Source organism: Thamnophis elegans, chromosome 6 (genome assembly GCF_009769535.1).
Source record: "Thamnophis elegans isolate rThaEle1 chromosome 6, rThaEle1.pri, whole genome shotgun sequence".
NCBI classification, from domain to species: Eukaryota; Metazoa; Chordata; class Lepidosauria; order Squamata; family Colubridae; genus Thamnophis; species Thamnophis elegans.
In genome coordinates, this window is record NC_045546.1 from 17,351,441 (window position 1) to 17,365,232 (window position 13,792).

General features: G+C 41.4%; 1 protein-coding gene across 1 annotated transcript in view; it reads right to left on the reverse strand.

Moving 5' to 3' along the window:
• Positions 1 to 942: 942 nt before the first annotated feature.
• The window catches only part of GUCY1A2 (guanylate cyclase 1 soluble subunit alpha 2), a 241,801-nt gene continuing 228,951 nt past the window's right edge, over positions 943 to 13,792 (reverse strand). The window contains exon 8 of the mRNA XM_032220051.1: positions 943 to 1,611. Within this exon, the coding sequence (XP_032075942.1) occupies positions 1,404 to 1,611 (208 nt within the window). The 3' untranslated portion in view covers positions 943 to 1,403. The remainder of the gene's footprint in view (positions 1,612 to 13,792) is intronic.

The following is a 13,792-nucleotide window of genomic DNA, read 5'->3' on the forward strand; positions in this document are numbered from 1 at the left end:
ACATGATCAGCATGGCTTTTTTTATATACTATCCCAATATTGGACATCTATTATTAACACGAATAATGTGAACATGGGCATGGATGGATAAAACATATGGCAGAAAATGAAAATCACTAAAATATCATTCTTTGCAGACTGCAATAAAATTGTGTATCGTAATCATCCAACTTCAGATATTGGATACCTATCAAATATAAACAAGCTGGCCAGCTTCATATTTGCTATAGAATATTGCCCTAAAAGTGAAATGTAGGTTTTTAAAAAAGGGTAAAATCCTTAATATATCATATCTCAAATTAAAATTTTCTTCTGCTAAAAAGGTTACAAATAATCTTTACAATATCTGTACGAAGTGGTTAAAGAACAGCAATCAACCAGAAATGTTTTCACCCACAGCAAGAAATCCTTCAAATGTAGGAATGTATCATAAGCTGAGAAATCTCTGGTTGAACTTTGGCTTAACACTGTTTACAACTCTTGTATAAATTGTTTAGGTGCACGTGATTAAAAGATCAGGAGAATCCTGATTCTATCGAGATAAAAAGAGGGTAAGAACAGTAGCAAGGAGTCCACACTTGCATACAACAATGGCCCGTTTCAGAAGAAAGCAACACAACCCACAAAGTACTCTATTTTAATGGATGTTATGGTTAGCAACCCCGGTCCCTCTTAATGTTAATATATGGTATGACCGTGGCCATGTTAGTGGATAGGAGTTAGCATCCAATGATAACTAGGCAGCTACAAGCTACCCTGTTTCCCCGAAAATAAGACCTCCCCGGATAATAAGCCCAATCGGGCTTTTGAGCACATGCGCTAAAATAAACCCTCCCCTGAAAAGAAGCCCTCCCCAAAATTTTTTTTGCAAGACAGCAGCAGTCATGAGGTGACCACGCTTGCTGCTATCTGCACCTCAAAAATAATAAGACCTCCCCGAAAATAAGGCCAAGCACTTATTGGGGGGGGTCAAAGGAAAATAAGACCCTGTCTTATTTTCGGGGAAACACGGTACCTCTGACTTATTGGGATATCTCCACAAGCGCAGTTGTTTAACTTAGATTCCTTTTTAAAAACAAAATCAAATAAACCCCCGCCGTACTGACATTTATGATCAATAGGATCTCTGGCAACAGAGAAATATTTTAATTTTAATTTGAATTTTGTAAAAAAAAAAGAAAAGAAAGAAAAGGAATCCCTGCTCCCTTGTTTGCCACTTTCCAGTTTGTTTACTGACAACAATCACCCACCTTTAAAAAGAATTATTGCCTGACATTTCACACAGCTTTTACTGCTTTCCTTGGAACAATGCAGTGAAAAAGAAAGCATCTCCTCTCTCTCTCTTGTCATGACCCAGTTCTGGGCTTGTGCTTTTTTGATGAGTCTTTGATCTGCAACAGGCTTCATAGGCTCGTTTCCCGAAGGAACATGGTGCCAATGTTGTAGGAGATCTTTCTCACTCTGGCAGATGCGACAGAAGACTTTGGCTGCTTCTGACCAGTTCTGACCTCCAGGAAATAACAAATCCCAGGGATTTCCTTTGGAAAGTTGTCTGGAAGCTCTTCACGGGACCGAGGAATGAAGATAAAATTTTCTTCCTTTTTCAGAAGCCTAAAGGTAAGGGAAAAGACAAGAATGGGACAACTTTGAGTCATGGTTATCAAAAGGCAGCGTACTCCATCCTTAGGTTGCTTACAAAGACAGTTAAAGATTGGAGACTCGGCTGGTTGACTGGTCATTGTTTTTTGTCTTAAATAAATAGAGTCACCAAGTCAAGCAGATCAATCTGAAGCCACAGTTCTTCGGTTCTTGCACCTGTGGAAAGAAACTCAGCAGGTAAATGTTACTTTCATGGACCACTCAATCTCCTTTATTAAGACTGTATTACTATTATTCTTCTCTTCCTTGCTAGTATCTATCTCTCCCCATTTATGACTATAACTATGTTGATTATATCTTTCAATTTATATTGTTTTATTTGTTTACTAGTATGATTTGATAGCTTATTAGTAACCTTGACTATCACTAAGTGTTGTATTTTTTATTTTATTTGATGAATGTATTTTATTCTCCTTAGAGCATATGCACCAAAGACAATTTCCTTGTGTGTCCAATCATACTTGGCCAATAAAGAATTCAATTCAATTCAATTGTATTCTACTCTACTCTACTCTACTCTATCATCAATACGTCTGGTGACAGCAGGGGAAAAAAGGAGTTTCCAGGAATAACTTGCATCTGCCATTCATCTGAATTGTGTCAGTATGCTACAGTCACTTGAAACCAAGAGTATGAGATCTCATTTATTTATTGTATTCATATGCCATTCACCTCATTGTCTAAGTGACTCTGAGCAGATTACACATAAATATAAAAACAATTAGAATTAAACGAAGACTAAAAACCAAGTGTAAGAACACTTTTTCTCTCTTGCACCATCTCCCATCTCCCATAGAGTGGCAGATTGTAGCCAAGCCAACCACAACAATGTGGCACAACAGAGTGCCAAATTGTAGCCAAGTCAACCACACCCTTCTAGAAGACCAAGAGACTAAGATATTCTCCCTATGTGTGTCATGCTCCCTTCCTTACCATAGTGGTTGACTTTTATGTTAATTTTAGTGTTAATGTTTATTATTTAATGGTTTATCTTACTCCTTTTGTGGCTGGTAAGCCATCTAGAGTTCTCTCTAGCAAAGATGAGTGTCATACAAGTTTAAGAAAAGAATAAATGAATTAGTACCATGTTTCTCCAAAAATAAGACCCTGTCTTATTGACCCCCGAAATAAGTGCTTGGCTTTATTTTCAAGGAGATCTTATTATTTTTGAGGTGCAGGAGGTGGTGAGTGTGGTCACCTTAAGGCTGCTGCTGTGTTGCAATATTTTGGGGGAGGGCTGATATTTGGGAGAGGGTTGATTTTAGTGCATGCACTCAAAATCTCGATTGGGCTTATTATCCAGGGAGGTCTTATTTTCGGGAAAACAGGGTATTACTAAAAATAAATCAACATGTAGTAAATATGAGCACATGTTGAGAGAGAAAAATTCTAAACAAAGTTGACATTATCATCTCTTGAAATAAAATTTCATGCAAATTTCATTAAATAGATAGACAGACAGACAAAAAAGAGAGGGGGGAGGGAGGGGGAGGGAGAGAGAGAGTTGTGAGTCCAGTTCTACAGGAATGTAACTCTTTGGAATACATTCTTTAAGAAATTCATAAAATGATATGAAAAATAATAATTAGTGTTTTTTGTTATTTAATCCAGTCCATAACTTTTCAAAGATTAATATCTCTAGGTATTTTTTTTATTAAGCAATGTTCCTCTACAAAAATCTCACACATGGCAATCCATCATGCCAAGATTATTCTACTAGGGCTAGTTGTTATGTCTGTGTTCTTTTTTGTGCTCTATGTAATAGTGGCCTTTGAATTTAGAATGGCTATAATTTTCCTCCCAGAGATGTTCAGACCTTACTATTAGTTATTGTATACTGGCTGGCTAATATTCATTTGATTGGAACTCCTGCTCAGGCAGTCATCCTCAGAAGGAGATTGTTGTCCTGCAGTTGTTGTCTGCCATATTATTTTTGTACTGGTTGCAATTCTGTATTAATTGCTCAGAGTCACAGTTTTGGAGTTTGAATGGCCATATGCTTTGATTTGATTATATAAGAATGCATACATGCATACATATTTTGAACTGGTTCCTCAGAGATCCGGCCTGCATTGCCTTTTCTCAATTTTCATTCCATTGATCTTCTACATCAATTATTCCAGTTCAAACTTCTTATTTGTTCCTATTTTATAGCTTGGTAGTAATTTGAATTTTTCTGCTGCCTTTTGGCTCTTCAAACAATGTTGTCTAATAATGCAGAAAACTGATTTATGTAAATTGGTGGAGGGTTGCCAGCACCTGACTTTAAAGTCTGATATTGGTGTAGCAGATTGAACTTTGTGCGAAGTTACAATCATCTGTACAGCAGAGAGAAATGTATGTTTCTTGAACATTTGTTAGAAGATATGCTGGAAATAGCAGCACATAAATTAAAAATGTCTTCTGATTAAAAAAAAAAACCTATTTGCAAGACTGGCAAAAATGTTTAGTAGCGTTGTCTGCTAAGTGTTGGAAATGCAGTCAGACCCCAGGCACCTTTTACCATACGTGGTGGACATATAGTGAAGCAAGAGAATATTGGGAGAAAATACAAAACTGGCTGGAAATGAAAATCAAACTGAATATTGAGTTGAAACCAGAAACATGTCTTCTACCATGTTTCCCCGAAAATAAGACAGGGCCCTATTTTCTTTTGAACCCTGAAATAAGCACCTGGCCTTATTTTCAGGGATGTCTTATTATTTTTGAGGTGCAGGAGGAGGTGAGTGTGGCTACCTCATGGCTGCTGCTCTGTTGGAATATTTTTGGGGAGGAGTTATTTTCAAGGGATGGCTTATTTTAGTGCATGCACTCAAAAGTCCGATTGGGCTTATTATCCGGGGAGGTCTTATTTTCGGGGAAACAGGGTAGGCATAACTACCAGAAGGCTATGATAAAGGGACCACATATTTAGTTTTACACATACTGACAGCAGCAAGAATCATATATGCGAAATATTGGAAAAATGTGAATACCCCCCTAGCATAGGCTGTAATTTGAAATTTTTTTGACTGTGCCAAAATGGTTAGATTAACCTTTAAAATTAAATATCAAGAAGACACGGAATATTATATGATTTGGAAAAAAATCTATGAATGGATAGAAGGAAGAGGTAGGAATGAGAGAAAAGTAAGATTATAAATGTTAGTACTGCAAATAAGAAGGTAAATAATGACAATACTTTAATGTAAGAAGAAACTTACCTAAAAGCTTTTTGGTTATACTATTGTTACTATATCATTATTATTGTTATTAGCTTGTATGCCAATGTTTAACACCACTCTTCTTTTTTGATGTTTTTTATTTGTAAACGGTATACTCTGACAATGCACTGTTTTTCAAAAATGTGTCTATGAATAAATTTTATTTTTTTTAAAAGAAGATATATTGGAGATATCAGCAAATAAATTAAAAATGTCTTCTGATTAAAAAAAATACCCAAAGGATTAGAATATTGAATCATTTTAAGTAAAAATAGTTGAAAATGATAACAGGGCATATCTACTTTTTAACTTTGGAGTTATGTGTTGTTGTTGTTGAGAAATGCACTGATGGAAAATGAAACAATAAATAATGCTAACAATGATTCTATGGTTTATTGAGTTTTAATTATCCATTTGTTTGTTTACACATAAATTGAAATGGATTATTAGATAGCTGTTCTCTTGTGCACCATGCATAGAATGGTGCTTTTGAGATAGTAAACAAATGCTCTGTTAAGCTAGCAATTCGACTGATCTGACTGATGCAAAAATGTGTTTTTCCATTTGACATTCATTTAAAATTATACCTGCACTTTCATTTAGTAAAAATGCACAAGGCAGCTCAAAAACAAATTTAAAACAGTGCCCATATAATAAAAAATGTTATTATTTTTATTTGCTTGGCTGCAGTGGCAATAAACACGTCAATCAAATGTATCTCTCACTAAGTATATGTATAAAGATTCTAGCCAAAAGAAGAGGTAAATGTTGGTTTCTCTCTTTTAGCTGCCAAAGAAGATAGGGAGTCCTCGACTTACGACCTCAATTGAGTCCAACATTTCTGTGGCTAAGCAAGACATTTGTTAAGAGAATTTTGCCCCATTTTACAACCTTTCTTGCCGCAGTTGCTAAGTCAATCACTGCAATGGTTAAGTTAGTAATGCAGTTATTAAGTGATTCTGGTTTCCTATTGATTTTGCCTGTCAGAAGGTTGCCAAAAGTGGTCACATGACCCTGTGACACTGCAACCAGTGAGTTGCCAAGCAACTAAGTTTTGATCATGTGACTATGGGGATGCTACAACTCATAAGTCACTTTTTTTAGTGACATTGTAACTTTGGTTACTAAATAAACTGCTGTAACTTGAGCACTAACTATATATCCTTCAGGACTAGGGAATTGTGTTGAATGATATGTCCAGTTGCCTGTATAGTTGTGCAGGAAACTTGGGTTGGGAGATACCTTCTGAGGAATGGAGCAGAAAGTCTTCTCAATCATTGTTCTACAACAGTGGGTCTCAACCTTCCTAATGCCACGACCCTTTAATACAGTTCCTCATGTTGTGGTGACCCCCAACCATAAAATTATTTTATGTTTTCTGTATTTTTTTTAAAAAAATATGTGTTTTCCAATGGTCTTAGGCGACCCGTGTGAAAAGGTCGTTTGACCCCCAAAGAGGTCCCAACCCACAGGTTGAGAACCACTGCTCTACAACCTTGTCCTTCCTCCTTATTGCTTTCTACTCTGCATTTGAATTTTGAAATCAAAATATTTTTAGGGTCCTCCTTAAGCAAAAAAAAATTAAAACAAAATAGGAGACAGAAAATATGTCGCTATCAATCTTTCTCCTCTTTCTTATGGGGCATAGGAGAAAGACCTTCATAACTTATTTTAATGTTTGAATGGGATTCTTTAGATGTAAGCCAAAAAGTGGCAATGGTTTTAAGCCAGGTATAGAATTTTGAGAGCATCTTCTGCCATTTCTCACAAAACACTGATTAGTAGTGGGATTCAATTTTTTTTACTACCAGTTCTGTGGGTGTGGCTTAGTGAGTGTGGCATGGTTTGGTGGGCATGGCTTAGTGGGCATGGTACGGGAAGGATACTGCAAAATCCCCATTTCCTCCCGATCAGCTGGGACTTGGGAGGCAGGGAATAGATAGGCCGGGGCCTCAAAATTTCCGCTACCGGTTCTCCAAAACTGGTCAGAACTTGCTGAATACCATTTCTGACACTGATGTATCAGAGGGCACAGGGAAGATATTTCTTCATGCCACTCATATGTGGATACTTTGCAACACACAAGGGCTATTGGTAGCAGGAAGATTATACCAACTTCCAATCAAATCATTATTTTTATTTTCTAATAATACCTATCGGCCTATGAGAATGATTGTAAATAACGATGTTAGAGATTGGTGTCTGGTGTGTGTGTGAGAGAGAGGGGGGGAGAGAGAGGGGGGAGAGAGAGAGACTGAGGGAGGGAGGGAGAGAGGGGGAGAAAAAGAGGGAGGGAGAGAGATTGGGCTGAGATCGTAGCACACACCAAGAGAAACGTCTTCCTGGTCCTGTTTAGAAATTCACCCTTTTTAGAACTTTGTTTTCTATACATTAATGGAGCAAGAGAGCAACATAACACTTGAACCTGAGTTCAGAAACAAATAGACAGCCAAGGATGTAAAATGTCAGATGGTTTGGATATTTTACTCATGCCAACATGGAAGCTCACTGCAGTAGGCTAAGTTTGATAACTAGCATGGCTAACTGAAGAACAGCTGCAACCAGGTGAAATGAGAGCTGATAAATCAACTCTGTCATTAGCATTGCCTGGCTTTCCACCAATAACAGAGTGCCTGGAAGAACTTATAAGTTGGCTATTTCAAGTGATTGCAACTTTAGATTTGTGTGCTCCTCTAGAATAAATATGAGGGATACGGTGGCTCAGTGGCTGTGCCTTTGATGGGAAGGTAAGGTGGTTTCTGTTTTTCTACTTGCATTTTTACATGCTTTCGAACTGCTAGGTTGGCAGAAGCTGGGACAAGTAACGGGAGCTCACTCCGTTATGTGATGCTAGGGATTAGAACCGCCAAACTGCCAATCTTTCTGATCAACAAGCTCATCGTCTTAGCCACAAATCCAAAGGGATAGACAACACTGTTACTCTAAGGGGATAGAATGTGAAAGTCAGTTGAAATTCATACATGCATCTTTCTCTGGCTAGCTAACTGCTATAATATGAAGTCCCTCAGATCATATAAGTGAGAGATATGAATCCGCCCAGCTGAGAAAGATAAAATCCAAGGTGATAACTGAAAAAGCAGATGAGCATCACAGGTTTTCAATCTCCTCCCCTGAATACAGAAGGAGGAGAGGAGGAAAAACAGCAGGAAATAAATGAGCCTGAATACATTCCATATCTGCATCATTTAATCTGACATTCTTTTGTTCTTGGTTCAAAAGGTTTTGGTCATTAGCTCTGTCAAATTCATATGAACTAAAATGATCGCTAATGACATTAGGCAGTTTGAGGTAGTCTATTCAGATTCTGGATGAACAACGGGGAAGCTCATGGACCATATGTTTTGGGAACTGAGCTGCCTTGGTGCGGTGAAGAATACTTTCTTATTTGCCTGTTTCATGGTGTGATTCAACTGTTGATCAAATTGAATAGGAACCATATGCACAAATAGAGAAAGGAAACAAATATTGTCTTATTTTCCATTCAGTGTGGCAGAATCTTGGTACCCTTGTTGAGTGGAATCACAAAGATCCAGGTTTCATTAACCATTTTGTTTGCTGACTCTTTTTCACAGAACTGGTATAGTATAATCAGTGGGGAATTCAAATAATTTATCAACCTGCTCTAATGACCAGCTGGGTAGGCATGGCTTGGTGATCATGTGACTGCATGGGTGTGGCCAATTCAACTTCACTCACATCAATAGGCGCTTCACCTTAGCTGTTACAATGTAATAAGGGTTAACTGGAGAGGCAGTTTGTGTAAGCAGGGCAATAAAGATTAGGCTGGAAACAACACCAGAATGTTTCCGTCCTGCCTTCCTTATAGGATTAACCCTGTAAAGTGGGGGAAAAAACAAAAGGAGATTTCTTCCAATAACCATTTCTCCGAACTGCTTAGAAAGTTAACAACTGGTTCTCCCAAATAGGTGCGAACTGGCTGAATCCCACCACTGAGTATAATGAGGGGGTGACTCTAATTGAATTGAATTGAATTGAAAAGTTTATTTATAGGCCGCCCTTTTCCCTGGGGGGACTCAGGGCGGCTTACAATTCATGGGGAGGGGAATACAAACAGTGAGACATAAAACAATACATAATTAAAAATAAAACACGACATTCATCATTCGGGTGGGGACAGATTGCAATCTAACCCCAGGCCTGACGGGATAGCCAGATCTTAAGGGCTGTGCAGAAGGTCTGGAGGGTGGTGAGGGTATGGATCTCCACCGGGAGATCGTTCCAAAGGGTCGAAGCTACTACAGAGAAGGCTCTCCTCCGCGTAGTCGCCAGTCGACACTGACTGGCAGATGGAACTCGGAGGAGGCCTAATCTGTGTGATCTAATTGGTCACGAGGAGGTGATTGGCAGGAGGAGGTCTCTCAAGTACCCAGATCCATTACCATGAAGGGCTTTATAGGTGGTAAGTAGCACCTTGAAGCGCACCCGGAGATCAACAGGTAGCCAGCGCAGCTCGGTTCGATTCGGATTTATCGGACCTCCATAGGTGCTCTAGGCGTCTCCTCCGGCGCTTCCTCTCCCGGAGCTCCTCGGTAAACCAAGGAGGCCTCCGGGATCCACCGCCTCGGAGTGGCCGTAGTGGCGCAATCCGGTCAAGAGACTCCGATGCTGCCGAGTTCCAGGCAACAACCAGAGTCTCCACCGGACTGTGGGCGAGAGTATCAGGAATAACCCCAAGCTCCGTCTGGAACCTCAAGGGGTCCATAAGTCGCCTGGGGCGGAACCACCTGGCCAGTTCCTCCTCCCTACAGTGGGGGTTTGGCCTCCGAAAGTCGAGCCTCAGTAGGCAGTGGTCTGACCACGACAGGAGTATGATCTCATTACCCCTCAGACCAAGATCATAAATCCACTGCTCCGAGAGGAATACGAGGTCGAGCGTGTGACCCGCTGAGTGGGTTGGGCCCCGAATTACTTGGGTCAAGCCCATGGCTGTCATGGAAGCCATGAACTCCTGCGCCCCATCAGAGTGTTCACCGAGCGAAGGCAAATTGAAATCCCCCAGGACCATAAGCCTGGGGAACTCAATTGCTAGCTCGGCTACCGACTCGAGGAGCGAGGGGAGGGCTGCTGCAACGCTGTTGGGAGGCAGGTACGTTAACAGCAAACCCACTTGACCCTTGAGGTCCAACTTCACAAGTAGGGACTCACACCCGACAAGCTCCAGAGCAGGGATCCAAGAGGTGCTAGAGACTCCTGGATAACAATAGCCACACCCCCACCCCTTCCCTGGGCTCTCGGCTGATGAAGCACCTGAAATCCTTCTGGGCACATCTCTACGAGGGGGACTCCTCCCTCTGGGCCCAGCCAGGTTTCAGTAATACATGCCAGGTCTGCCCTCTCGTCTAAAATTAAGTCCCGGACGAGGGGAGCCTTGTGAACTACAGACCTGGCATTTAGCGACAACAGCCTGAGACCAGGGTCCTGATTACTCGCGCCATCTGGCCTCAGAGTGGAACTCATAGGGCCGGAAGGAGGGATCTCTGTGACGTAGCGAGCCCTCCTTCCCCGGTAATGGCCAGCCCTAAAGTCCCCACCATATCTGCCCCTCCCCATTACGACCGTAATGCTCCGGCCCACTCCCGTGTCCATGGTCCCCCCCGACCACCCAGTGACCCCCACATTCCCCGGCAGGTCCTCCGAATCAAACATACTCATTCACTCACACAAGCAGTCCCCACCTAATAATTAAAAACACAGAAAATACAGCGGTAATAGCAATAAAAAGTGGGATCATTCACTCAATCACATACAATCCCATGCACTCACCATACCAGATTAAAAATTGCGCGGGCGCGCGAAGTCCGTACAAGGTTTATATCTTCTGCCAAGACCAGTAGAGAGTCCAGTATAACATATGGTAAAAGAAATATATGGTCCAAGAGGGGTGTTCCGCCTCTCTCCTTTTCTCCAGGTTCTAAGACACACCCGACAGGGGAGAGGCCACACCTTGAGGAAGGCTGGGTTAGATGGAGTGAAAGGGGGGGGATCTAGACAGGTCACAGTGGCAGCAAGCCAGCTTCCAGATCTCATCAAGCGACCTGTCATATTGATCACCCCCTCTGGAAAGTTCAATGCAGTCCAAAGGGGAGGGTGGTTGAAAGGTAGGGTAGGTCCGGATATCGACAGCAGCAACAAGAGCCGGAAGGCCAATCATGGTGGGCAAAGGCCTAGTGTACAAGTCCGTTCACAGCAACAACCCCCTTAGTAATTTAAGCCCAAAGATAAAGAAAAGAAAGCTCATCCCAGGTGGAAGGAGGGGGGGGAGTGCCCCATTCAGTGGCTGGGCCCGGGCGTTCTCAAGGGGCCTCAGCAGACCGGAGAGCTAAAACAGGCTCCCCCCAAAAGCAGTTAGGTCGAACAATCTTCCAACCCACTAAGTCGCTAAGCCGCGGCGTTCTCACAGCGCTCCCACAGCCAGCGAGCCAGCAAGCCAACAGAGGGCCGCAGCAGCCAACAATAGTCGGGGGAAGATCAAAGTTCCCCTGGCAGCTCGGCCACAAGTCCCGTAACAGCTGAGCTGAGCCGCGGCAAGCCGCGGCGTTTTCGAGCCGGTAACGGCAAGCCAGCGGCACAGCGGAGGTTGTAGTCGCGGCGGTCAGGCAGCAAACACGAAGGGGGAGGTCAGGCTTCTCAGACCAGCTGGGCCGCGGCGTTGGGTGGCGTCAGCGGCATCAATGGTGCCGTCGTCTTTCGGAGCTAGCAGCTCGGAGGAGTAAAAATTTGCCGGTCCACTGCCAGCTCCAGGACCGCAAGAAGTTCACACCACCCCAGCCTTCCTCGGCTCAGCTCCAGAGCGCAAATTCCTCCTCTCCACGGGTTTTCTTTCAGTACGGAGCCAGAGCGGCGAACTCGGCAGCCATGTTTCTCTCCCATGCGCAGTAATGAGGAAAATGCAATTACATTCAGAGAACAGGCAGGATACACATCTAATTTATTAAAACAAATGAAAGCTCTCCTATAGTACAGAGTCATTTCTCCCAGAATAATGATGGGGTGTGTGAAAAACACTGCACCAAGTCACATAATTGTTTCAATTATGTCCAGAGAAATTAATATTTGGTTTGTTGGAAAGAAAGAGAAGTTATATAAAGTCATGAGTGTTTTAATCATACTGTTGAGAAAAATAAATCCCAATGTTAACAGCTTAAGTAATCTGTTCTGCCACTGTGATGTTGGCAAAGCACTACCATGTTCAAAATAATACTTCTAAAGTTAGAAACATATAAATGAAAATAAGTTTTTTTTATTAGACTATTGGGTGCAGTAGAGCATTTATCTACACATAAAGTCTGTCCACATAATGTCTGGATGGGCCATCTAAACAAGACTGATGTAAACACTGTGCCCAAAATAGAAAGCACATATTGTATTAAGGAAGAGCAGCGTGGGATAAATAAGCAAGTATGCACTTGGGAATTAGATGTTTTGAAACTGGCAGGCTACTTGGCTCAGGGCAAAGTTCAGACCAGGATGCTATTTTTGAACAAATTGAATGGACCCTCAGCTTGTTGGCAAAACCATATCTTGCAGCTGTCAAAACTGTATAAAACTCATTATGTCTATATATAAAGCCATTTTAATCCTTTAGTGGGTTCTGCACAAGTCATATAACTTCAGATGATGACGTACAACTGACTGAAATAGGGCATCTTTTATCAAATAAGTAAAGGTAAAAGTTGCCTTCACACATATGTGCTAGTTGTTCCCGACTCTAGGGGGTGGCGCTCATCTCCGTTTCAAAGCTGAAGAGCCAGCGCTGTCCGAAGACGTCTCCGTGGTCATGTGGCCAGCATGACTGAATGATGAAGGCGCACGGAACGCTGTTACCTTCCCACCAAAGTGGTCCCTATTTTTCTACTTGCATTTTTTATGTGCTTTCAAACTCCTAGGTTGGCAGAAGCTGGGACAAGTAACGGGAGCTCACTCTGTTACGCGGCACTCGGGATTCAAACTGCTGAGCTGCCGACTTTTCTGATTGACAAGCTCAGTCTTAGCTGTTGAGCCACCGCACGTATGTATGTATAGATAGGTAGGTAGGTAGGTAGGTAGGTAGGTAGGTAGGTAGGTAGGTAGACAGACAGACAGACAGACAGACAGACAGATAGATAGATAGATAGATAGATAGAAAGAAAGAAAATTATTAGGATTAAGAGGTCTTTAGTATGTTTGCAAACAAATAAAACTCTTCCCTAATTTCTCCTACATGGACATAAAGTTACTTTTTAATTCCAGACTTCAATGTAATCTGCCCCTCCCCACTTTCTCTCAAAAACGTTTACAATGGTTGAATGTAGAATGGTTTGTTATCTACCGAGAATGGCAAATACTCATACTCTCTTTTTGTAGAATTAACTGACTAAAACCCTGCATTTTTTTGCAAGCCAAAGCTTGTTATGCACATTATTGTTATGCAGATAATTTCAATCAAAAGTTAGATTTATCTCGGAAGTAATAACGGACTCAACCAGCAAAAGTTATTAGTATGATAATAAACCACCCATTATGATTGCTCATGTATTTTTAAAAGTTTTATCTCCCATTATATTTCTCAGGCAACTGAACAATTCATACACTACTGCCCCTGAATAATGCATAAATGTTGAATATAAAATGCAATATGATAAAGCAATTACTGGCTGGTTTGTTAAAATATAGATATCATAGCTGGCTGTTAATTGCCTGTACTTGAACAAAAACCTAACTTGCTTTCTCTGCAAGGCCAGATTCATTTGGTTTCCTACAACATTTTTCCTTGGGACTACACTGTATGTAGCAGTTTGTATTGTCTAAGATAGGATATAGTTTAAGAGGACAAGAAACCTGACATATTTTACAAATGGTTCTTAAGGGACAGAGGATAAGTTTCACTGATTCATTTGTGATGTTGCTAC